Consider the following 24640-nt stretch of genomic DNA (forward strand, 5'->3'; position numbering starts at 1 on the left):
CATAGGTTTCTTTTTGGTCAATCGTGTGGCTTTTTCCAAAACCTTTATGATGTTGTCAAGGGACCACTGTCCTTTAGGGGTATCATATTTTGATTCAATTTTTGTAGCACAATCAAAATGTCTATAAATCAAAGATCTAAGATCTCCCAATATCTCCCAATCGTCAACAGAGACATCTGGTACAGCGCAACCTCCCCTTGAAGTTGTGGGAAGTTGTTCTCTACCTTTTGAAGGTTCTGAATCTATTTTAGGATTCATGTCCACCATAAACTCAGCCTTACACCCAATTTTTTGGTCGTCAACCACGTTATGTGTAATCTTTGGTACACTACCGCGACTATTTACCTTTCAGCCACGTGTTATTTTTAGCTTAAACGACCGGCACCCGATTGAATAACACCTTCTGAAAAAGGTCCTTTCTAAGGGGTCGATGAACTATTTGATGCGGCTTTAAGACTTTTAATGGGTGAAAAACATATTTTCTTACCCCAGTCTTAGCCGGAGATCTACCATGCGGATCTAGTGAAGTCTTGCAACACTAAAACTCATGTTTATGGAGAATTTTATCAGTCTGAAGCCATCAAGTAGAGGCAATAGAAGTTTCCTATTTGCATCCGAGACGTTTAACTCAAATTTCTACTGAGTTTTAGTGTTGCAAGACTTCACTAGATCCGCATGGTAGATCTCTACATTTGGCGCAGTTGGCACATGGGATGCAGAGTCGGAGGAAATCGGAAGACCGACGAAAGTCCAGAAGGGCGGAAGACCCAAAGACATCTATCCGAAAAACGGCTGAACTCCAAAAGAGAAATACTGACTCAGAATCCAAACTTCAACAGTTAATATCAGAAAATGATGGTCTTAAAAATCAAAATTGCCAGTTACTTGAGGAAAAATGTAGTCTGAAAAGTGACATGGACACCATGAAATGTCATAACAAATTACTGACAGACAAATTAACAGCGCCACCAATGGGAAGAGTTGAAATGATTTTAACTAAGGCCCAAGATGTACCAATGATATCTAAATCAAATCCTGCATTATTGCAAGCTGCTACTGACATGAAAACAATGAATACACTGACTGAAGTTCCACAGGGGGAGTCTGGCCGAATGGACTATCTGTCCGTTCCAGGTTCAAGGACCCTTTTACCCCAGAACAAACCCATATCTTACTCTGAAACCAACCAAGAAATGCTACTGGCCCCGATCCAAAAGCCTCTCATGCTTTAACAGACTGTGAGATTTTTAAACAAGAAAAGCCTATTCCGTTGAGCAACGAGCCTAGTGGCAAACAAAGTGTAGTATGGCTTGGCCCATTAAGCACCAAACAGCTTGGAGTTGAAGTAATAAAGACAATAGTCTGGGTTTTAAACCATTTAAAAGATCTGTCACCTAAAACCCATTTTGTCACTGGTTTAAGACCAGAACTGTCTTTAAACTTGATCCTACCCAAACCTCAGTCCCAGTCCGAAACAGCAACTGCTAAAAATAGCACATCAATCGTTGCTTCTCCTCCTCCGTTAATGGCAAATCCAACCCCTGTACTCACTTTGAAAAAGAATTCCAGAAAAGATATGAAATTCCTTTCTCGTGTTGAAGACGGCCATTTTGCGAATTTCAGATTTCATGATTACAAACTAGACTCCTACGATGAAGGCCCGCCTCCTGGCTACAGGGATACTCCCTAAGTCACGTATCACCAAAAAGTTGCCAAGAACTGTTAACTTGAGAAAACTGTCATTATTTTGAATGTTGCTTTATTAATTTATGAAATTAACAAATCTTGTTAGCTGTGCTTTCTTTAACAGAGCCAACAAATTCATTTACAGAAAACCAAGTTCATTCAGCGCAAGATTGGTTGTCATTTTTTCAATAAGTTATTGTGTTTGATATGTTAAAATAAATGTTTAAAATTAGCTTAGAAATTAAAACTTCAGACAATGTGGAAGCTGTTTTACAAAAAAAAACTATGATTAAAAGCAAGTCTATGTTTCAAGAGCATACTGTTCTAAGACAATTGATAAGCAGTAATTTGGCAGAAATCCAACTTTTACTCCCAGCCCATTTGAGTGACATATAAAAAAAACGTTTGCGAAAGATGCGAATGGCATCATTCCAAGCTATACGCCCCTTTTTGTTTCTGCAGGAAAATTAACCCTTTCAACAGGCTTTTGTGTGTAATCCAGAAGATGTCAAAGACTTGGCAATTCACACCCAATACAAAGTTTAAAAAACTTGACCAACCTTTTGATTACACTCTTTGGGGTTGGCTTTCCAATTGGTTGTGTGGCACAGGAATTAACATCATTCAGGGACTTTTCCTACTTTGCATATTTGGACTTATCATTTACCCACTAATGTTGCTGATCAGATACTTTGGCTAATGCATGCCTACCCATAGTGCTTCACCGATCCACATGGTTCATATTAATTCATATGCACCACTAGCCTATAACATCGAAATGTAAAGTTTCTGTTGAACTATTATTTACTGCATTATTATTCATTTATTACTGAATTACATAATCAATTTTGATAATCATTTTACCAATTATTACTAAATCATATACTCAACTTCAGTTATTTTACTGTATAATTATTTTATTTGTATACATGAAATTATTATTATTAATTGTTTATCACTGAATTATGAAATCATGATATCAGTTTTTAAGCAGTATATCAATGTTTTAAGCAATACGAAGGAAAGAAAATTTGGATCCATGTATCACATGTGAAGCGCGCGTATAAATATTAAGATCTGTAAAAATGTTTGCCGTAATATTCATTTTCAGTTATTTATTGGCTTTGTAAATGTTGTACCAGAACTGAATGAGAATACATTCCTTTACACATCTAAGATATATGCTAAAAATTTCAACATTTCCAATTGGTATGCATTGCAACCCCTACTAACTCAGGAGAAGGTATTCCCTTCCTAACTATCCCCTTTAATGCTTCAGAAACAGCAGAATGGTACATCTATTAGAGTGTCCCTCGCTCTGCAGTGGTTTGTTCTGGAGCATATTCATGTGAAAAAGGAAGGTACAAGATTTATCTAAAGAAATTTATTAACTTATGGAAATCTGCAGTCTAGCCACTAAATACCTTTTCAGGATGGCACCAACTTAAATATAACCCTAAATCCTAAATATATTAGCCTTTCAACTAATATTAAACAAGAAGGATCAATATGCCTCACTAGTAATCACTCTAAAGGGCTGGAAATGGGCCATCGTGTTTGTACTAATTATTTAGATGTTAACACAGTCTATAAATGTACCAATAATGTAAAACAAAGAACTGAACGATCCTCAATAATAACAGGCATATATAACATCACAAATAATAAAACATTCTCAGACCTATGGTACTTAGAAGATATTTACTCATATTCTGCTTATAAGACCATAAGACATAGGAGCGGAAGTAAGGCCATTCGGCCCATCGGGTCCACTCCACCATTCAATCATGGCTGATTTCAACTCCATTTGCCCGCTCTCTCTCGAGAAATCAAGAATTTATCAACTTCTGTCTTAAAGACACTCAACGTCCCGCCCTCCACCGCCCTCTGTGGCAATGAATTCCACAGACCCACCACTCTCTGGCTGAAGAAATTTCTCCTCATCTCTGTTCTAAAGTGACTCCCTTTTATTCTAAGGCTGTGCCCCCGTGTCCTAGTCTCCCCTGCTAATGGAAACAACTTCCCTACGCCCACCCTATCTAAGCCATTCATTATCTTGTAAGTTTCTATTAGATCTCCCCTCAACCTCCTAAACTCCAAAGAATATAATCCCAGGATCCTCAGATGTTCATCGTATGTTAGGCCTACCATTCCTGGGATCATCCGTGTGAATCTCCGCTGGGCCCGCTCCAGTGCCAGCATGTCCTTCCTGAGGTGTGGGGCCCAAAATTGCTCACAGTATTCTAAATGGGGCCTAACTAATGCTTTATAAAGCTTCAGAAGTACATCCCTGTTTTTATATTCCAAGCCTCTTGAGATGAATGACAATATTGCATTTGCTTTCTTAATTTATTATGGAACTTATTTTATTTGTAATGACAAAGCATATTCCTGGCTCCCAAAATACTGGCCAGGATCTTGCTATTTAGGATACATAGTACCTGCCACCCGTCATCTTCCTCATCTCCCTTATGTTTCAGAAACAACCACTCGAAGAAATAAACATGCCATAACCTTACGAGACGCAATTTATGCCAAAAGTATTCCTTTCTATTGGGAAGTAAGGCTGGCCAATGAATTGAATAAAATAACAACCATCATACAAAACGTAGCCGATTACACCGCCACTGCCCTAGATAAAATTTCTGACGAAATGCGAACAATTCGAACATGGCATTACAAAATCGAATGGCACATGACTAGCTAGCCGAAAAAGGTGGCACCTGCGCCCTGATTGGTGCGGAGTGTTGCACCTTTATTCCAGATAACTCAAAGGAAGTTAAAGATCTGGCAGACCACATTCAAAAGGAAATCAAGAAACTTGACTCACCCTCAGATACCACTATCTGGGAGAAACCTTGCGGGTGGTTGGGACCCACAGGAATGTCCACAGTAAGAATAATATTTTCCTTCTGTGTAGCAGGATTCATTATTTACATGACGTTCCTGGTGATCAAATGCATTAAACAACTATTCACTAAACGCAAGGGCCCAACAGTCAGAATGATTCACACTAACCCTACTGCACCACCATTAGATGAAATAGAACTGCAATATTATTGCTGAAATGTTACTGATTAATCAATTATTTTGATTATTATTAACATATTGCGAATAGATTAATACTGAATCAGTAGAATCAAATTTGATTAATTGATTAATGTTATTTTATAATAACGATTCTTTAAGAATTATAACAATTTTTGCTGTAACGCTTGTAATGCAAAGCTTGCCCACTCTATTGTTGAAAACTGCAATGACAATATGAATTGAGTTCTTCTTCACGCTTTTACCTATCCTATCACATTTACTCTTTCATTTTATCTTATTGTGATATATCTCACTTAATCTTTTGATTTATCAAAGGACATACTGAAGGTGATCAACTCTTTTCTGATAGATCTGATAGGTAAAAAGGCTATTTTAATGTAAGTATTAAAGCCCAGTTTTAATACCCATTTTAAAATAAGGATTTCAGTACTCATAACCTCAGGCCATGACAAAACACATAACTTCAACAGAAGCACAAAAGCCTGACACATGCACAAACTAATTGTAGATTAAAACAACATTTTTGCTGACAAAATGAACAAGCTATTGGCCTAATGAACAGATTTTCAAAGTCAGTTTGACATTACGAAATAAGGTGTATCAGTAATCAAGATCAAGGTCAAGTAAGCACCATAGCAATATGAAGGCACCATTGTCCAGAATGTGGATAAAGCAAAGTCAGCAGAAAACTAATAAAAAACAGTTTTGATAATAGCACAAAATCGCATTCCATAGCATACACAAATATTCAAACATGAAACATTCAGAACTTATGTTGCACATTAGGATTGGCAGTTAACCATCGAATCAAATGTATTTGATTCTCACCCAAACCAATTAGGAAAACATAGAGGTGTAGACAGATGGCTTCAGACTGATAAAATTCTCCTTAAACATGATTGTCTGCATGGCCATCGTTATTCCGGGATCATTCTATACTTTGATCTAACTATTCACTATCTCTATTTTCATATTTTCATTTGTCCACTCTAGCTCTTGAATTTCATGCAAGCTGTTTTGCCGTAAGGAAGAAACCATTTCTGTATTATTTTGAAAGTTAAATTGTTTATAAGTTACTTCTCTTTAAGTCCTTTGCTAGCCGGACTTTATTGAGAATAGATTTAAGTTTCTCTCAATTGTAATCAAGTAGAGGTAATAAAAAATTCTTATTTGCATCCGCGACTTTTGACTCAAATTTCTACTGAGTTTTAGTGTTGCAAGTCTTCACTAGATCCGCATGGTAGATCTCTACACGGGTAAAAGTTGATCAACATTTTCTCCTGATTAGGTGATTTAATGCAGGACATAAATGCTTTGTGGTGGTTGTGATTACTGCAGATCTGTTGATGAAAGTAGCTACAGTAATATAGTGCTTATGTTACTCGAATAGTAACCCAGAGGCATCAACAAACAATTCAGGAGAATGTTACCTCAAATCTCAAAACTGGACATAAAAATCTGGTATTAGTAAAAGTGGTGATAAAGCTGTTGAATTAGCCCTAAATATCCATGAAGTCCTTTAGTGTAGGAAACCTGCTGTCCTTACACAGTATGACCTAGGTGTAACTTCATTCCCAAATAATCATGGTTGACTTGAAACTACCTTGAATTGTGATATTAAGCCATTCAGTTGTATCAAACTGCTCAGTGGTCCACTGCCAAATCAGCGAGCATTGGACAACCATATCCCAAGGATGAAAAGTAAATGTAGATTATTGTAATAATGCTAGAGACAGTATCCAATCAAAAAGAATCTAATAGAATCCCTACAGTGCAGAAGGAGGCCATGTTTGGCTAATTGAATCTGCACCGACACTCCGAAAGAGCACTCTACCTCGTCCCACTCCTCCACCCTACCTAGGCCCACTTCCCCACCCTCTATCCGGAACCCCACTTAACCTGCACATCTCTGGAATGTGGGAGAAAACCGGAGCACCCGAAGAAAGCCCACGCAGACGCAGGGAGAGCATGCAAACTCCACACAGTCACCCAAGGCCGGAATTGAACCCGGGTCCCTGGTGCTGTGAGGTAGCAGTGTTTTTTTATATATATTTAGAGTACCCAATTAATTTTTTCCAATTAAGGGGCTGGTTTAGCACACTGGGCTAAATCGCTGGCTTTTAAAGCAGGCCAGCAGCATGGTTCAATTCCCATACCAGCCTCCCCGAACAGGTGCCGGAATGTGGCGACTAGGGGCTTTTCACAGTAACTTCATTGAAGCCTACTTGTGACAATAAGCGATTTTCATTTCATTTCATTACATTTAGCATGTTCAATCCACCTACCCTGCACATCTTTGGGTTGTGGGGGCGAAACCCACGCAAACACGGGGAGAATGTGCAAACTCCACATGGACAGTGACCCAGAGCCGGGATAGAACCTGGGACCTCTGCGCCGTGAGGCAGCAGTGCTAACCACTGCACCACTGTGCTGCCCGGTGAGGTAGCAGTGTTAACCACTGTGCCACCAATAGTGGTTGCAACAGTATAGGAATTTAGAAGGTGCTGGTAACATTGGCGGTGAGGGTCTCCACAATGTTATATTGTATACTTGTAGACTATTCAGTACTTAATAAGCTATATAGTAATATTTTAGTAACATTCAGTCATTTCTATTGATATGTTTCCCTCCAGATCACATCCCAAAGATAGTGGACACATTCACAGAAGTTGAACTAAACCTGAACTCGAGTCCATTGATGAAATGCTCTGCCTCAGCAAAACCACTGCCCGTCGACAGGGAGATTCAGATCCGCAAAGCTAGGGGAGAAATTGTGATGGTGAGTCTCCCAAGGGGTGTTTCCCAGCTGATTTAGGCTTCTGAAGTCACGCTGCAGTCCAAGAGATTGTTATCGTCAATGTTTTGTATTTATAGGATCAATGCTGAAGGACATTATTCCACACCATTGCCATTAACAGGAATTCCTGCATCCATTGTGTTATGTGGAATTTTATGGAATTTTACAGCACAGAAACTGACCGTTCAGCCCAACAGGTCAATGAGTTTATGCTCCTCTCCCCTGACATCATCTCACTCCAACCTCATATTTATGACGTTGTAGGGTTTCTGTAGTATGCACAAGATAGTATAATCAAAAGAGGGAAAACAAGGGCTGCGCCTACAGAGCCATGACCTCAGCGGAGAGACCTGTAGAACTGTACAAACAGCAACCGGAGTGTGATATGGGCTGGAGGCCTGTTATCTCTGCATGCAGAAAGGCGACTGGAAGAAAATGGCTTGTGGGTTGTACACAGCAATGTGACCGTCAGGGAGAGGTCTGTGATCCACATAAGCTTGTGGGGGAATGATCAATCCCCATTGATTGTGGGGGAATGGTCTGCAAACCCTGAACACAACATTATGATCGGTGGGTGCGACACACAATAGCTGTAAACACAGCTGATTGATCATAGAGTGAAACACATGAGTTGTACACAATTAGGACAGAGACAGCAGACTTTTGGATGATCTCCAGTTGAGGGTAGAATATGGGAAGCATGTGCATTGGAATAGTCAAGCCTAGAAGTAGCAAAGGAATGGATGGAGGCTGTTCAATCCATCGTGCTTGATCTGGAGTGGAGCTCTACGATTTTTCCCACTCACCCACTCTTTCCCCCAAATAAACACTTAGTGACACATTTTTCAATTCATTTTTACAGGATGTAGGTGTCGTTGGCTAGGCCAGCATTTATTGCCCACCCCTAGTTGGCCTTCAGAAGGTAATGGTGAGCTGCCTTCTTGAACCAATGCAGTTGCTGAGGTGTAAGTACACCCACAGTGCTGTTGGGGAGGGAGTTCAAGGATTTTGACCAAGCGACAGTGAAGGAACAGTGACCTATTTCCAAGTCAGGGTGGTGAGTGACTTGGAGGGGAACCTCCAGAGGGTGGGGTTCACAGGTATCTGCTGCTCCTGCCCTTCTAGATGGTTGTGGTTGTGGGTTTGGAAGGTGCTGTTTAAGGAACCTAGGTGAGTTCCTGCAGTGCATCTTGTCGATGGTACACACTGCTCCTACTGTGCGTCGATGGTGGAGAGAGTGACTGTTGATGGAAGGAGTAGCTATCAAGCGGGTCGCTTTGTCCTGGATGGTGTAGAGCTTCCTGAGTGATTTGGAGTTGCACTCATCCAGGCAAGTGGAGAGTATTCCATTGCACTCCTGACTTGAGCCTTGCAGATTGTGGACTGGCTTTGAGGAGTCAGGAGGTGAGATACTCGCCACGATTCATAGCCTTTGATGTGTTCTGGTAGCCACGGTATTTATATGGCTAGTCCAATTCAGTTTCTGATCAATGGTAACCTCCAGGGTGTTGATTGTGGGGGATTCAGTGATAGTAAAACCACTGAATGTCGAGGGGCGATGGTTAGATCCTCTCTTGTAGGAGATGGTTATTGGCCGGCACTTGTGTGTGACCCGATTGTGACTTGCAACATGTCAGTCGAAGTCTGGATATTGTCCAGGTCTTGCTGCATTTGGACATGGACTGCTTCAGTATCTGAGGAGCCGTGAATGGTGCTGAGCATTATGGTAGAGGGAAGGTCACTGATGAAGGAGCTGAGATGGTTGGGCCTATGACACTATCCTGAAGAATTCCTGCAGTGATGTCCTGGAGCCGACATTGATCTCCAACCAACACAATCATCTTCCTTTGTGCCAGGTATGACACCAAACAGCGGAGACTTTTCCCACTGATTCCCATTGATTCTAGATTTGATAGGACTCCTTGGTGCCACACTTGGTCAAATACTGCATTGATATCAAGGCCAGTCACTCTCACCTCACCTCTGGAGTTCACCTCTTTTTGTCCATGTTTGAACCAAGGCTGTCGTGAGGTCAGGAGCTGAGTGACCCTGGTGGAACCCAAACTGAGCGTCCGTGAGCAGGTTATTGCTGAGTACGTGCCGCTTGATAGCAATGTTGATGACTACCTCCATCACTTTACTGATGATCGAGAGTAGACTGATGGGGCGGTAATTGGCTGTGTTGGATTTGTCCTGTTTTTTGTGTACAGGAAACACCTGGGTAATTTTCCGCATCACAGGGTAAATGTTAGCAATTTTCCACATTGCCAGTATTGTAGCTGTACTGAAACAGCTTGGCTAGGAGCATGGCAAGTTCTGGTGCACAGGTCTTCAGGACTATTGCGGGGATATTACCAGGGCCCATAGCCTTTACAGCATACAGTGCCATCAGCCATTTCTTGATATCACGTGGAGTGAATTGAACTGGCTGAAGACATACACCTGTGATTCTGGGGACCTCTGGAGGAGACCGAGATGGATCATCCACTCGGCATTTTTGCCTGAAGATTATTGCAAATTCTTCAACCTTGTCTTTTCCACTGATGTGCTGGGCTCCTCCCATCATTGAGGATGGGGATATTTGTGGAGTCTCCTCCTCCAGTGAGTTGTTTAATTGTCCACTACCATTCATGACTGGACTTGGCAGGACTGCAGAGTTTAGATTTGTTTTTTACTTTAATGATTTTGTACCTTTAAGGCCCGAGTTATTCCTGATCTTTCCGAGCTTGCACCCAATAGTGTACCTCCTGATGTGCTTTCAGAAGTACGCCTGGATGATCGACACCTTACTTCCTCCTAGGACACCATCATGGCAGTTTCCAGCTTTCCACAAGGATTCACATTACTGTAGTCCAGGGACACATTTCTCATATTTTTCTCTATTTACCTAAGGAAGATAGCAGGAGTTCACAGCAGCATAGATTGATCCAGGTCTATTGAGTGCCATGTGTTTGAAGCTTTATTCTCAAAGGCATTCCTTACCATTGTAGAATATAGATGGCTTCTAATGTTATTATGTGCAAGTCTGTTTTATACCACAGATAAAAGTCAGTAAGAGTTAACATATTGTCAGAAATTATCTGAAATGAATTGCATTGTACCTTGTATTTTCATCTCAGGCAACAAAATCCATCATGCAAGGAAATATAACCACATCAGAATTCAAATTACCACAGATCAGTTTCCAGGATGAAGGTGTGTGGGAGTGCAGAGTCAGTACGTCCAGTGGCACTGATTCGAGACGATTCAAAGTCATTGTGAAAGGTAGGAGACCCAAAAACGTCAACCTTTGGGCCTAGATTTTCACATTTGATTTGACACAGGAGTCATTTAAAATAGGACAATATGTTGCAGGCCTATTTGTGGCTACAGGTCACATCCCACCATCCAACTAAGGAGGTCCTCCAGTATTGAGAGCACAGGAGCCTCACCATCAGAGGTGGGTGCTGTCGCTGTAGGTAAGAGATCGAGATTGGAACATAGGAACAGGAGTAGGCTATTCAGCCTCTCAAACCTGCTCTGCCATTCATTCAACGAGATCAAGGAGTATCTGTGGCCTAGCTCCGTAGACCTGCCTTTGGCACATATCCCTTAATACCTGTGCTTAACAAAACTTTTATCTATCTCAGATTTAAAACGAACTGATCTAGCAACAATTGCCGTTTGTTTGGAGAGAGTTCCAAACCTCTACCGTCCTTAATGGGTAGAAGTGCTTCCTAACATCTCTCCAGAATGGTCTGTCCCCAACTTTTAAACTTTGCCACAATAGAGAAGGAGAGAAAGATAGAGAGAGGGTGCTGTTATGTATTCATGTTTGTTCCGAGTTGGAACAAGTTCACTTTAAGAGTCCAATCATGTGACATGCTGGTGATGTCATTGGCCGTTTGCGTAGGCAAACGGGCAGTCTAACTTTACAGCCGGTTGAGTAAAAACCTTTCCAATAAAGCTCTTATCTGTACCTTCATGTTCTACAAGAATATTTTTTCGGGCAGCATGGTAGCACAAGTGGATAGCACTGTGGCTTCACAGCGCCAGGGTCCCAGGTTCGATTCGTCGCTGGGTCACTGTCTGTGTGGAGTTTGCACATTCCCCCCGTGGCTGCGTGGGTTTCCTCCGGGTGCCCCGGTTTCCTCCCACAGTCCAAATACGTACAGGTTAGGTGGATTGGCCATGATAACCTGCCCTTAGTGACCAAAAAGGTTAGGAGGGGTTATTGGGTTACGGGGATAGGGTGGAAGTGAGGGCTTAAGTGGGTCGGTGCGGACTCGATGGGCCGAATGGCCTCCTTCTGCACTGTATGTTCTATGTACTACAGTTGCCTCAAGACAGACAGAGGTATCCTCTGAACACCTTTCAAAATGTTCCAAATTAAAGCTGACCACAGTTGCTAGAGTGCCAATGTGAAGGAGGAAATACTCTGTAAGGCAGCCAGTGGCTGCAGCTACAGCCATTTATTAATTGTGACAATGAGGTTGGGTTTAACGAGCCATATGGACGCTGGCCGGCCTCTCCATCTGACCACCAGTCCACCATTGGCGGGCTGCCTCCTTTCACTGTGCACGTGCCAGTCACCATGTGGCGGACCCATCTGCTAATTGAAAAATTCTAGTCAGAGGCAGCAGAGAGACCTGAAGAGTTCCTTTATCATATCTAATGGTTATCTGTCAACCGCGGGTGGGTGGCTGTCTCACCCACGAAACAGCATGTTCCAAAATAGCCTGGCGGTGGGAACCTGCCAGAAAACCGGTCTGCCAGCCGGTGTCAGATAATTGCTGACAAAGCTTAACATCGGACCCGCGTCCGATGTTAAGCTTTGGCAATACAACCCCAGTGCTTCCAACTCTGAAAGATCCCACAACATCTGTAACCTGCTGTTTGTGGTTCATTGCTGGGTACATCTGAACGGAGGAAGAGCCCAGCTTATATCTTCATGCACAATAACGCTGAATTTGTGAGCTTCTTTTGAGGGGGAATGGGGGCCGTAAATGGAGAGGCCTTAATCTTTTCAATGTCTTGTGGTTTTAGTGATTTTCTAGTGGAAGCAATTGAGCTGCTTGAGTTTAAGGGAAAGCCAACGCTGTGTAACATCCTTGTAACTTTGACGCACAAATTCTTGAATGACGGGGACGAATAGAGGGAAAAGTTATTGGTTGGAAACTTTGTCCCTGAACTCCAGATCTTAGCAAACTGAGATGGTGAAAGAAAACAAGAAAATGCTCGATAAACTCAACGGGTCTAGCAGCATCTCTGGAGAGAGAAAGACAGTGGACATTTGGAGTCCATATGGCCCTTGCTGCCGAACTCTAGATGGGTCGTATGGAATAGAAACGTTAACTGAATTGCTCTCTCCAGAGATGCTGCCAGGCCTGCTGAGTTCACCCAGCACTTTCTGTTTTTCTCTCAGATTTCCAGCAGCTGCAGTATTTAGCGTTTGTGGGAATGCAGAAAGTCTCTATACTCAGAGTCTGAATTGGAGTGAGTTTAACCAAACCTTAATCTAAATGCAATTGCTTTTGGGCATTTGTGCCACTAAATGGAGTTACATTTTGACACATCGTTTTTGGCTGCACTAATGGATCATCTCCAAGTACTTTTTCCTCCATTAATCCCAATTGTTATTCCAGCGCCTCCAAGCCCAATAAGCATACCAAGAGTCCTGGAAAAGAAAAGCAAGCAACTAAAAGTCGATCCAAACAGTGTGAACTTTACTGGAGACGGCCCAGTGAAATCAGTTAAACTCCTCTACAAGCCAAGTGACAGTGAAGCACAATGGTCTTCAATAGTAGGTAAAGTCACGTCAAAGAAACGTATGATGTTGGAGCAGTCAGGGATAGAAGCTTGTATAAATCAGTGAGAAGTTGCTATCAATTTAAGAGGGTCTTTTCCGTGAGACTAGTTTCACTCGACCGTTAGACCAATTGACAGTGTATTTGCAGAGAAAACATCTGGTACGGAGTGCCCCCCAGTGGCCTGCTATAGGTTTGCAGCTAACACTTCCTTTAAAATTTGCGGCAACCAAATATTCCCTCTCGAGAGCTGGCTGTGGGACAAGTGGTGAAAATTCTACCTGAGCAGTTGTGTGATGAGATCACTTTAACTTCTTGGGTCATTTCATTCATATATTCATTCACAGACCCAAATATAGATGTAATGGGCAAATAAGCAATGCGTGAGAGCGTTTGTGCGTAAGTAAAGGTTAAAGGGCTGGGGGAGACAATTGGAGCCTCCGCATGTGTTAAAAGCATTGGCTCTGTGGCGCAATGGATAGCACATTGGACTTCTAGTTAATGATACAAGACATTCAAAGGCTCCGGGTTTGAGTCCCGGCGGAGTTGTTACTTTGTGGGCGGCACGGAACACAGTGCTTAGCACCATTGCTTCACAGCTCCAGGGTGCCAGGTTTGATTCCCGGCTTGGATCACTGTCTGTGCGGAGTCTGCACATTCTCCCCGTGTCTGTGTGGGTTTCCTCCGGGTGCTCCGGTTTCCTCCCACAGTCCAAAGATGTACAGGTTAGGTAGATTGGCCATGCTAAATTGTCCTTCGTGTCCAAAAAGGTTAGGTGGGGTTACTGGGTTACAGCGATAGGGTGGCGGTGGGGGCTAAAGTAGGGTGCTCTTTCCAAGGGCCGGTACAGACTCGATGGGTTGAATGGCCTCCTTCTGCACTGTAAATTCTATGATAAAACGTGGCTAAAGTCTGGTCACTTCTGCCAGCAGATGTCAGTTTGCAGATTTCGGCAGGGGAATGTTGCTCACTCTCCCACATTCCTTCACCTCTACCATGTTTACGAGTTTGCTATTCTCCTTGAGGAACCTCAGTGACGTCAGTAGTAGTGCTGTGGGCATTGTTCAGCATGGAAGCTCACACAGAGGTTGGCTGCTGATGGAGTGGAATCCTTCATACTCCTATTTGTTGAAAAAGGCAGAAGTGCCCCACAGTGCTCACAAAAAAAACAATGCCACATACTTGGAATGTGATAACATCTCGGCTGAAATTAAGAAATGTTTTGTCTGCGTTATTCCAGTTGATAATAACGAGCCGATCACACTGATGAATTTGAAACCTTCGACAAGTTATCTGGTTCGAGTCCAGCTCACTCGTCCCGGAGAGGGAGGAGAGGGCCCTGCGGGTCCTGATGCTATCTTGGAAACTGATTGCCCAGGTAAGCTTTTCGATCTGTTTACCTGATTAAGGGCGCCTGTTACTAACCTGCCTCTCAAAATAAAATCTCCAAATGCAAGTTCTTATATATATAGGGTACACAGTAGCTAAAGTGGACAGTTCACTCCTGCAGAATACTGTGATAGTGCATTATGCCTAGAACTAACCCTCATCAAGTACGGCCCAATATTCAAACTCCATGTTCCCGACACACAGCTTTCCCTGCAAGAAAGACATCTTGGATAACCCAGATGTGCTGCTGACTAGCAGCTGAGGGCAGGAAAGTGGGCCTAGGTAGGCTGCCCTTTCAGATGGTCGGTGCAGACTCAATGGGCCGAATGTAGGGATTCTATGATCGCGCCCTCCCATTCACAAAATGCATCAGTATTTTGTTGCTCTCCTTTTTTTTCAGAGCCCACCATGGTGGCAAAGATTGACCGGGCCTTGGCCGAGGGCAGGGACACCATCTCAGTCAGCTGGAACATCTCCAAAGATCACGAGACCGGAAGTGGGTTTGTCGTCCGAGTCACTGGCTCTGGCAATTCTATTAAGAGAGAGGTTCGAGTGCAGCCCCTCTCAGTGCGATCCACACAGATAACCAATCTACAACCTGGAAACGCGTATAAGGTGGATGTCATGGTGTACCATTGTGACAGCTTTGGGCCACCATCAGAGTCAGTCATGGTGGAAGTGGATGGAGGTAATCTGGAACACTGGACAGCTTTTTAATTTTTCCATACAATCAAACCTGGAAAATGAGGCGGGGATTTTCCAGCTACATTTAACCAATTGAGACCTGTAAATGTTTAAAAATGAACATTAGGGTAGCATGACGATATAATGGCACAGAACGAAAGCCTCATTTATCTCCTTACCGTGTGAAAGTGAGGAATCAGGTGATTGGCCATTAAAGGACTCTTCTCGCTTACTTCTTAGCTTTATCTTTGTTATTGTGCTCATCAAGGTGAGGATTGTTAGCACCAGGGAAATGCAACTCTTGCCTGGTGTCAGCATTAAACCCTTCTCAGGTCAGATAGAGCACAGCCAAATGCAGAGTAAAGCTCTCTGTACTCACCCCCAGAAACATGCCTTAACCCCAGCCCGTGAAGCATAGTCTTCGTCTGCACCATTTGATGGTCCCTTTGAGATAGCTATGAATTGATGAATAGAGTAAGCTTTATATAGTGGGCCCACATCCACAAGGAGCTGCATTGGGAATGCTCAGGCTTGCCTCACAAGTAGAGAATTCTTTCGCCTCATTGGGAAGAGCAAATTTGAACCTAGTAATTTAACCCACAACATCATGCATTTCCTTCATTTTGTATGTAAGAACATCAGAAGCATGAGCAGGAGTAGACCATTCGGCCCCTCAAGCCTGATCTGTCCTTCAACATGATCATTGCAGATCATATTTCAACTCCATTTTCTAGCCTGCTCCCCAAATCTCTTGATTCCCCGAGAGATCACAGATCTATTAATCTCAAGACACTCAAACATGAAGCATCTACAACTCACTGGGGTAAATAACGCTGAAGATTCATGGCTGGCTAAATGAAGTCCTAACTGTGGAGCCCTTACCCCTGAGACCCTGTCCATGCCACTCCCTTGTGTTTTAGACTCCCCAGCCAAGGGAAACTGCCTTATCTACTCTGTCAAGCGCCTTCAGAATCTTGCATGTTTCAATGAGGTCACCTCTTATTCTTCTAAACTCCAGTGAGTAGAGGCCCAATTTTCTCAGATTCACATCATTGGACAACTCTCTCACTCCAGGAACTCTTTTAGTGAACCTTCGCTGCATTGCCTCCAAGGCAAGTATATCCGCCCTTCGAAGGTAGATTCGTACCCAATATATCTAGAAAGACCGCCTGTACCATTGCATCAGTTGTCAATTCCCAGTGTGGCAGATAAATTGGCCAAGTGCTTGCTCGGCAACCCTGTCTCCAACAATGCAGTTCAGAGATATACCTGTATATTCAGCAATCAGGTTGCATAGCTAATCTTGGAAAGCTTGTATGACATAAAGACAACAACCTGAGACTAGGTATGTACACACACACCTGGGAAGAGCAGAATGAGGGCTGAATTTTTAAAAAATTAAACAGAAAGAATTATTACTTTTATGGAATTTGTGCATTTAACATGTTAAGCATTTTGAAGAAATATTACAGTTTGTTCTTGCACATCAACATTGAGCAGTAACATATATGAGCTATTATTCTATTCATATGTAATATGTACTGTCAAGGTACCAATGGGAAAACATCTATAGTTTTCTTATTTTCCTGCTTGAAAACCATGGGTGTGATTTATCGGACTTGAGTTAAAATCCGCTGGATGGCGTGTTTAGCGGGGTGTTTCTTGGCACCTGCAGCTGCGGGAAACACCCTCTATTCCATGATGACATACTTTTTGGGGGGCCTCGGGGAGATTCTATATACTGAGGATGCACTTAGAGTGATTTCCTGCTGGGGAGCTGAAGCTTGCCAGCAGGAAAGCTCCTCGCAGATCGGGGTGCCATGTTGGAAGGCTGCCCTAATCTTCCCCCCCCCCCCCCCCACCTTTCAGGCAGGGCCTGCTTTTGACCCCCCCCCCCCCCCCCCCCAACCCCCGGGCCCGATCCCTGGCAGTGCCACTGCTGTGGGTGAATATCCCTACCAATGGTATTTTGCTATTTTGATTCAGAATGTTGTAAGGGCAGCACAGTGGCGCAGTGGTTAGCATTGCTGCCTCGCGGCACCAAGGTCCCAGGTTCGATCCCGGCTCTGGGTTACTGTCCGTGTGGAGTTTGCACATTCTCCCTGTGTTTGCGTGGGTTTTGCCCCCACAACCCAAAAGATGTGCAGGGTCGGTGGATTGGCCACGCTAAATTGCCCTTTAATTGGAAAAAATGAATTGGGTACTCTAAATTTATATTTATAAAAACAGCATGTTGTAATTTTAAATGAATTTTCCAAACCAATGTGATTTTCAATTTGTAGATCTCCTTGGACACTCACTCATGACATTTACAAACCATCAAACGATCGCTTTTGAAGGGATAACATAACTTTTGTGCATTTTGTACTTATTTTTAATCATTCATGAAATTTCCCTTTGAGAAGGTAGCGATCAGTTATCTTCTTGAACCGTTGAAGTTCAAGTGGTGAAGACATTCCCACAGTGCTGCTGTCACTGGGTCAAGGACTTTGACTTAACACCAATAAAAGAACTGCAATATATATTCAAGTCAGGATGGTGTGTGAATTGGAGGAGAACTTGGGTGCAGACATATTCTTTTGTGTCTATGCTGCCCTTGTCCCCCTATACAGTAGAGGATGTGAGTTCGGAAAGTGCTCTTAAAGAGGAGTTGGTGAATTGCATCTTGTAGATGGTGCACATTGCAGTCACTGTGTGCCAATGGTGAAGGGAATGAATGTTTGATGTTGTGGATGGAGTGCCAATAAGCGGCTTATTTTTCCTGGTTGATGTCATACTTCTCGAGTGTTGTCGGAGCTGCACGTATCCAAGCAAGTGGAGAGTATTCCAGCACACCCCTGACTTGTGACTTGTAGATGGTACACGGGCTTTGGGGAATCAGTAGGTGGGTCACTTGCTACAGAATTCACAGCCTCTGATCTTCTATTATAGCCACTATCTCAAGTGTCTAGTCCAGTTAGGTTTCTGGTCAATGGTGAGCCACAGGATATTGATGGTGGGAGATTTGGTGATGGTATTGGCATTGAATGGGATATGGTTACATTTTCTTTTGCTGGAGATGATCATTGCCTGACACTAATGCGGTTTGAAATTTACTTGTCACTTATCAGTCCAAGGCAGAATGTTGCTCATGTCTTACTATATGTGGGCATGGACTGCTTCAATATCTGAGGAGTTGTGATTGGTATTGAACACGGTACTATCATCAGTGGACCTCTCCTCTTCTGGCCTTATGAGTGAGCCTTTTGAGTGAGAGAAGGTCTGAAACTGCTGGAGATGGTTGAGCGTAGGATATTACTCTGAGGAACCCCTGCAATGATGTCCTGAAGCTGAGATGATTGACCTCCAACAACCACAACCATCTTCCGTGCTCCGTATAACATCTACCAGTGGAGATCCCCCCCACCCCCCGATTCCCGTTTACTTCAATTGTCCTTGATGCTACATGAGGTGCTGCCTCGATGTCAAGGGTAGTGACTCTCACCTTGCATGTTTCAGTTGACCATGAGAAGACGATGTTCTTTGGCACCATTTGGAATCAGAAGGCTTGGTAAATGCTTTTCCCAGTCTCCCAGCACACCCAGGACAGGTGTGTTGATTCAATAACTATAATATAGAAAAGTAGAACACACAAACAAAGAATGTCAGACACAAACTCAGCTGTGATTTTCATGCAGCACTTCATCACACAGCATGTAATAAATTAAGATAAAAATAAATATTTTCCTTCAAAATTCTTCTGCTTATTGACATGAGAGATGGTAGCGCCTTGTATCAGTTTTTAAAAAATAAATTTAGAGTATCCAATTCTTTTTTTCCAATTAAGGGGCAATTTAGCGTGGTCAATCCACCTACCCTGCACATCTTTTTTGGGTTGTGGGGGTGAGACCCACGCAGACACGGGGAGAATGTGCAAACTCCACACAGTCACCCAAGGCCAGAATCGAACCCGGGTCCTCAGCACTGTGAGGCAACAGCGCTAACCAGTGCCACCGTGCCCTCCAGGATCTAGTATCAATAAAGTACTATAGAAAGTCTGTTTTATACAGGGTAGGGATCCATTCCCTCGTGTGTTACACAGCCATGACATCCTATGGTAATCTATGTTGCACAGTTCTATAATATTCTTTGTTCCAATCCCATGGTACATTCATGTTACGTAGTGTAACATCCCACGGTATCTGTATTAAACAGGGTACAAGTCCTTTCTAGCTCTATGTTACACAGCCTATGATCCCATAGGATTTCCGTGTTATACAGGTTATTGTTCCGTGGTACTTCCATGTTACACAAGGGTATCTGTTCTCCCAGCAAGGACTCTACTGGGAGTGGCTTGCTACCTTAAACAGAATATTGTATGTCGTTCTCTTCCCGCTGGCTTCCTCAAGCTACTAAACTGGCGATGAGGGAAAAAGGAAACTCTGGACTCGCTCATGGCACCACCTAGCCACCTGGTAATTTGCTATTCCGGGACATAGGGTCATCAGTTCAAAATGACGCTATTCGGGAAGTTGGAAGTCGTTGATGCAGGCCTAGAAGACTGGAACCAGTATGCAGAGCGCATGAGCGATTTTTTTCCAGGCGAACGGGATTTTAGGAAAGACCATCAAAAAGTCCTCCTCTTGACTGCCTGCGGGGCCCAGACCTTTGGGATCATAAACAGCTTGACTTGCTCGGCTGCACCGGACTCCAAATCCTTTGATGAGCTAGTAGCTTTTGCTTCTGAACACTATGACCCCAAGCATTCCGTGATTATGCAATGGTATTGTTTTAATTCCGAGTGTGGTCTCCCAGTCGGTCACTGATCTCTTGACCCACCTAAGACACCTAGCTGAGCATTGTGAGTTCAGATTGTCACTCTCCGAAATGTTGAGGGATAGGCATAAACAACACGGCCACTCAGAGGAAGCTGTTGACAGAGCCCACCTTAAATTTGAAACAGGCCATCAAACGTTTACTGTCCCGAGAGCACGTGGGGAAAGGAGCTGCAGATGTCCATGGACAATGGCGTCTATGGTTTGGGCCATTCTTCATTTCAAACTTCCTCTGCATCATGGGACAGTGCCGGTCTGCCCTGACCTCTTCCAAAAGGCACAATTCTGCAGCCGGGTCAGGATCTCGGGAGCTACCATTGAGTGGTGGGAACCTCCCCTTGAGGATGAAGGGGAAAGCCGGCCAGATTGCCAAATGTGTGGTCGAAGAACGCTTGATGGTCAGAGCTGCCAATTTTGGCGTAGAGAGCGCCATCCACAACAGCCGCCGAGATCACCGCGAATTATAATAATAATCTTTATTGCCACAAGTAGGCTTACATTCATACTGCAATGAAGTTACTGTGAAAAGCCATAGACCATAAGACCATAAGTCATAGGAGCAGAATTAGGCCACGGCCTCTGGCTGAAGAAATTCCATCTCATCTCAGTTTTAAAGGATCGTCCCTTTAGTCTGAGATGGTGTCCTCTGGTTCTAGGTTTTCCTACAAGTGGAAACATCCTCTCCACGTCCACTCTATCCAGGCCTCGCAGTATCCTGTAAGTTTCAATCAGATCCCCCTCATCCTTCTAAACTCCCAACAAGTACAGACCCAGAGTCCTCAACCGTTCCTCATATGACAAGTTCTTCATTCCAGGGATCATTTTGTGAACCTCCTCTGGACCCTTTCCAAGGCCAGCACATCCCTCCTTAGATACAGGGCCCAAGACTGCTCACAATACTCCAAATGGGGTCTGACCAGAGCCTTATACAGCCTGCACATTAACCTTAAGAGAATCATAAACAAGGATTCCCAAGTCCCTTTGTGCTTCTGATTTCCTAAGCATTTCCCCATTTAGAAAATAGTCTGTGCCTAAATTCCTCCTTCCAAAGTACATAACCTCACACTTTTCCACATTGTATTTCATTTGCCACTTCATTGCCCACTCTCCTCGCTTGTCCAAGTCCTTCTGCAGCCCCCTTGCTTCCTCAATACGACATGTCCCTCCACAGATCTTTGTATCATCTGCAAACTTAGCAACAATGCCTTCAGTTCCTTCTTCTAGATCATTTATGTATATTTTGAAAGGTTGTGGTCCCAGCAACTTACCCTGAGGTACACCACTAGTCACCGGCTGCCATCCTGAAAAAGACCCCTTTGTCCCCACTCTCTGCCTTCTGCCAGTCAGCCAATCCTCTATCCATGCCAGGGTCTTCCCCTTAACACCATGGGCTCTTAACTTATTTCACAGTCTCCTATGCGGCACCTTGTGAAAGCCCCTAGTTGCCACATTCTGGCGGCTGTTCGGGCACAGAGGGAGAATTCCGAATGTCCAATTCACCTAACAAGCACGTCTTTCGGGACTTGAAGGAGGAAACCGGGGCACCCGGAGGAAACCCACACAGACACGGGGAGAACGTGCAGACTCCACACAGACAGTGCCCAAGCTGGGAATCGAACCTGCGACCCTGGAGCTGTGAAGAAACAGTGCTACCCACTGTGCTACCGTGCTGCGCTAACTTGAGCCTTGCACGTGGGCCCCCCGATGAGGACAATCTAATGTAGCTGAACTGCGTCGTAACCCCGAGGGTAGCGCCAATCTGGGTCACGTTACAGGTCAGTGATCACCCCGTGATGATGGAAAAGGACATTGGAGCGGCAGTCTATATCGTGGACCATTGAGCATTTCGACAACTCCTCGCAGGGATCATGTCGCTGACATTGTGTGATACGAAAGCAAGATCAGCAACATATACCGGTGAGTCTTTGATTATTGTGGGGGTCACCGTGACTCCGGTAACATACACGCAGCAGTCGGTCCACCTTCCCTTGGTTGTGGTGCAGAGATCACAGCCCAATTTGTTGTGATGGTACTGGTTGAGATTCCTCCGTTTTAACTGGCAACAGGTTTCTCAAATGGGCATCGGGAATCTGTACGATGTGCTGGACAAATACTCCGAAGTGTTCCAGGAGGGTCTGGGCAGGATAAAGAGGGTCAAGAGCCATATCTACATGGATCCTGATGCTCAGCCCCGGCATTTTAGGGCAAGGCCTGTCCCTTGCGTATTGCTTGCTAAGGTCGACATGGAGCTTCGACTTCTGCAAGATCTGGTGACCAATTCTGCAAACTGCATAGGGCGTGTGACCCTGTGGTGTTACCTGCGTGGTCGAGACCACGTGTTACTCAATCCTGGCTGATCGTGTGGTCCTCTGAATCATGTTGAAGAAGACTCAAACTCATCCAGTAACAACAAAGGTTTATTGAGTAATTATAACTATTAATGCGTGAGTTCTTTATCTTAACATGGGAACTAGGAATTGGTTAACAAGATTTAACAATTGTGACTAAATGTAACTCCACTAGCTATCTACGTGATTCTGATGTTTCCCTGTTCACAGCCCACCCGAGAGAGAGACAGAGACCCCGTGTGGCTGCCCTTTATACCCCTGTTGGTCCAGCCCTCTGGTGATCATGTGGTGCTGCTATCTACCCATTAACCCCTTGTGTGCATGCACCTCCAGAGATCACCACATCTCCCCCTTTTTAATGTGCTACAGGTTTTCTGTATGGTGTAACGAAAACTGAACAAACATAATGAATTAAGTCAACTGGGAACGGATAAAACAAGTAATGCTGTGTACAGAATGGGATGGTATTAATGACTGTACAAAGTCAATCAACGTTTAAAAAGTCCAAATCTAACGAAAAACTTTGTGAGTCCAGACTGTCTGCGTTTGATCAGGTGGGTTGATCCTTTCACCTGTCGTTGAGGTGGTATTGTTGATGTCGCCATGTCGTTGTGACCGTCAGTGTTTATATGTCATGAGACATCGGAATGGTCGAAGTAAGTTGACGTTAGTAGCGGACTTTCTTTTGAGCTTGCAGTGTTGACCCCGTATGTCATCTTTTTTGCAAGCTGGGTTGGGTGATTGCTGCGGCGCAGACACAAAATCACGAGATCTGTTGTTGTTGTTGTTGTGGTTTTGTTCACTGCATTGATCAACAGTGGGTAGACAGTCTGCTGCTGGCTGCTCATGCAAGGCAGATAGACCGTCATAGGCTTCCTCGTTCACGGCTGTCGCTCCGGAGTCATCGCTTGTGGCCATTCTGGAGCCTGTCAACGAGCTCGCTATGGAGGCCGGTATCACTCCCTCAGTGGAGTCAATCTGTGCTCTCTGTGTGGCGTCACCTTCTGCTAGGATATATGACATGTGGTTGTCATCCATTTTGTTGACGAGCTGCCATGTCGTCATGGTACTGGATTCTCCCACCATGAGACTCGTATGGGACTTGGCAGCCATGTTGCTGCTGCAGTGACCGTCAGATCCGGAGAACTGATCCATGGTTGTGTGGCATTTGTCAGTGAGCAAATCATCGCTTCTTGTCAAGGATGTGTCATGGTGCTCTATTTGTCCAATGAGGAACTCATCCCCTGAGCAATCATCGTCAATGAACAAATCTTTTGCTATGGATTTGTCATTGTGCTCTTCTCTTTGGGTGTTGCAAACGGTATGTTTCAGGGTGCTGCGGCAGTGATCTTTAACTGTAAGTGGAGGCTCGAGCTTCATTCTGTCGCTGGGGAAAATAATTTTTTGTTTTGAGACTTTAAACCCCTTTTTGTTCACTTTCGGGCATTTTGGATGAGGCGTGGTGATGTAAGGTTCCTCCGCGACTGTGACCATGGCCACACGGTAGGAGTCATCATAGGCAAGGTCATCATTTTCAGACAGGTAATCATTAAATATTGGTTGGCGGTCCATAGATGCCACATTCTGAATGTCGCAGGGTCTTAGTTGTTGTCCCGTGGAAGTAATCTGTAGCAAGGCTCGACATTTGAAGGCATAGTTGTTGTACTTTCCACACCTCAGGCACTGTTTGTCATAAGCTGGACGTTGCCCTTTTAAGTGGGTATGTCCGCAGTTATGACACGTCATGACGCCGTCCTGGCACGTTCGCGCATGCGCAGTAGCGTTCTCAGCCGGTTCCAGTCTCCGTGCGAACTGCGCATGTGTGTGAGCCACTTGCAGATTCACGCGTGCGGGATTGCCGGTACAGGAGCGCCTTCGAGAGGCCTGGGCCACCATTTTGACTGCTCCAACCTCGTGGTGGAGGCCTTGGTCCTGGTAGGTAAACTGTAGATATTGTGCTTCAGTGATTTCATGAGCAGAACATAGTTGTGTAGCCATTTCAAGATTAAGATTTTTGTGCTTAAGAAGAGATTTTCTGAGTTGCTCATCAGAGATGCCACTGACAATCTGGTCCCTGATGAGAGA

The 24640-nt window shown here is 44.0% G+C and overlaps 1 protein-coding gene across 2 annotated transcripts in view; it reads left to right on the forward strand.

Annotated features, from left to right (window-relative positions):
- The window catches only part of tie1 (tyrosine kinase with immunoglobulin-like and EGF-like domains 1), a 118214-nt gene that overhangs the window by 57127 nt on the left and 36447 nt on the right, over positions 1 to 24640 (forward strand). Inside the window, exons 8-12 of one of the 2 annotated variants that reach the window (XM_072510606.1) lie at positions 7371 to 7516; positions 10654 to 10798; positions 13159 to 13320; positions 14561 to 14698; positions 15110 to 15397. In XM_072510606.1, the coding sequence (XP_072366707.1) occupies positions 7371 to 7516; positions 10654 to 10798; positions 13159 to 13320; positions 14561 to 14698; positions 15110 to 15397 (879 nt within the window). The remainder of the gene's footprint in view (positions 1 to 7370; positions 7517 to 10653; positions 10799 to 13158; positions 13321 to 14560; positions 14699 to 15109; positions 15398 to 24640) is intronic. The other variant, XM_072510607.1, reaches the window with a different exon arrangement.

Source organism: Scyliorhinus torazame, chromosome 7 (assembly GCF_047496885.1).
Source record: "Scyliorhinus torazame isolate Kashiwa2021f chromosome 7, sScyTor2.1, whole genome shotgun sequence".
Lineage (NCBI taxonomy): Eukaryota > Metazoa > Chordata > Chondrichthyes > Carcharhiniformes > Scyliorhinidae > Scyliorhinus > Scyliorhinus torazame.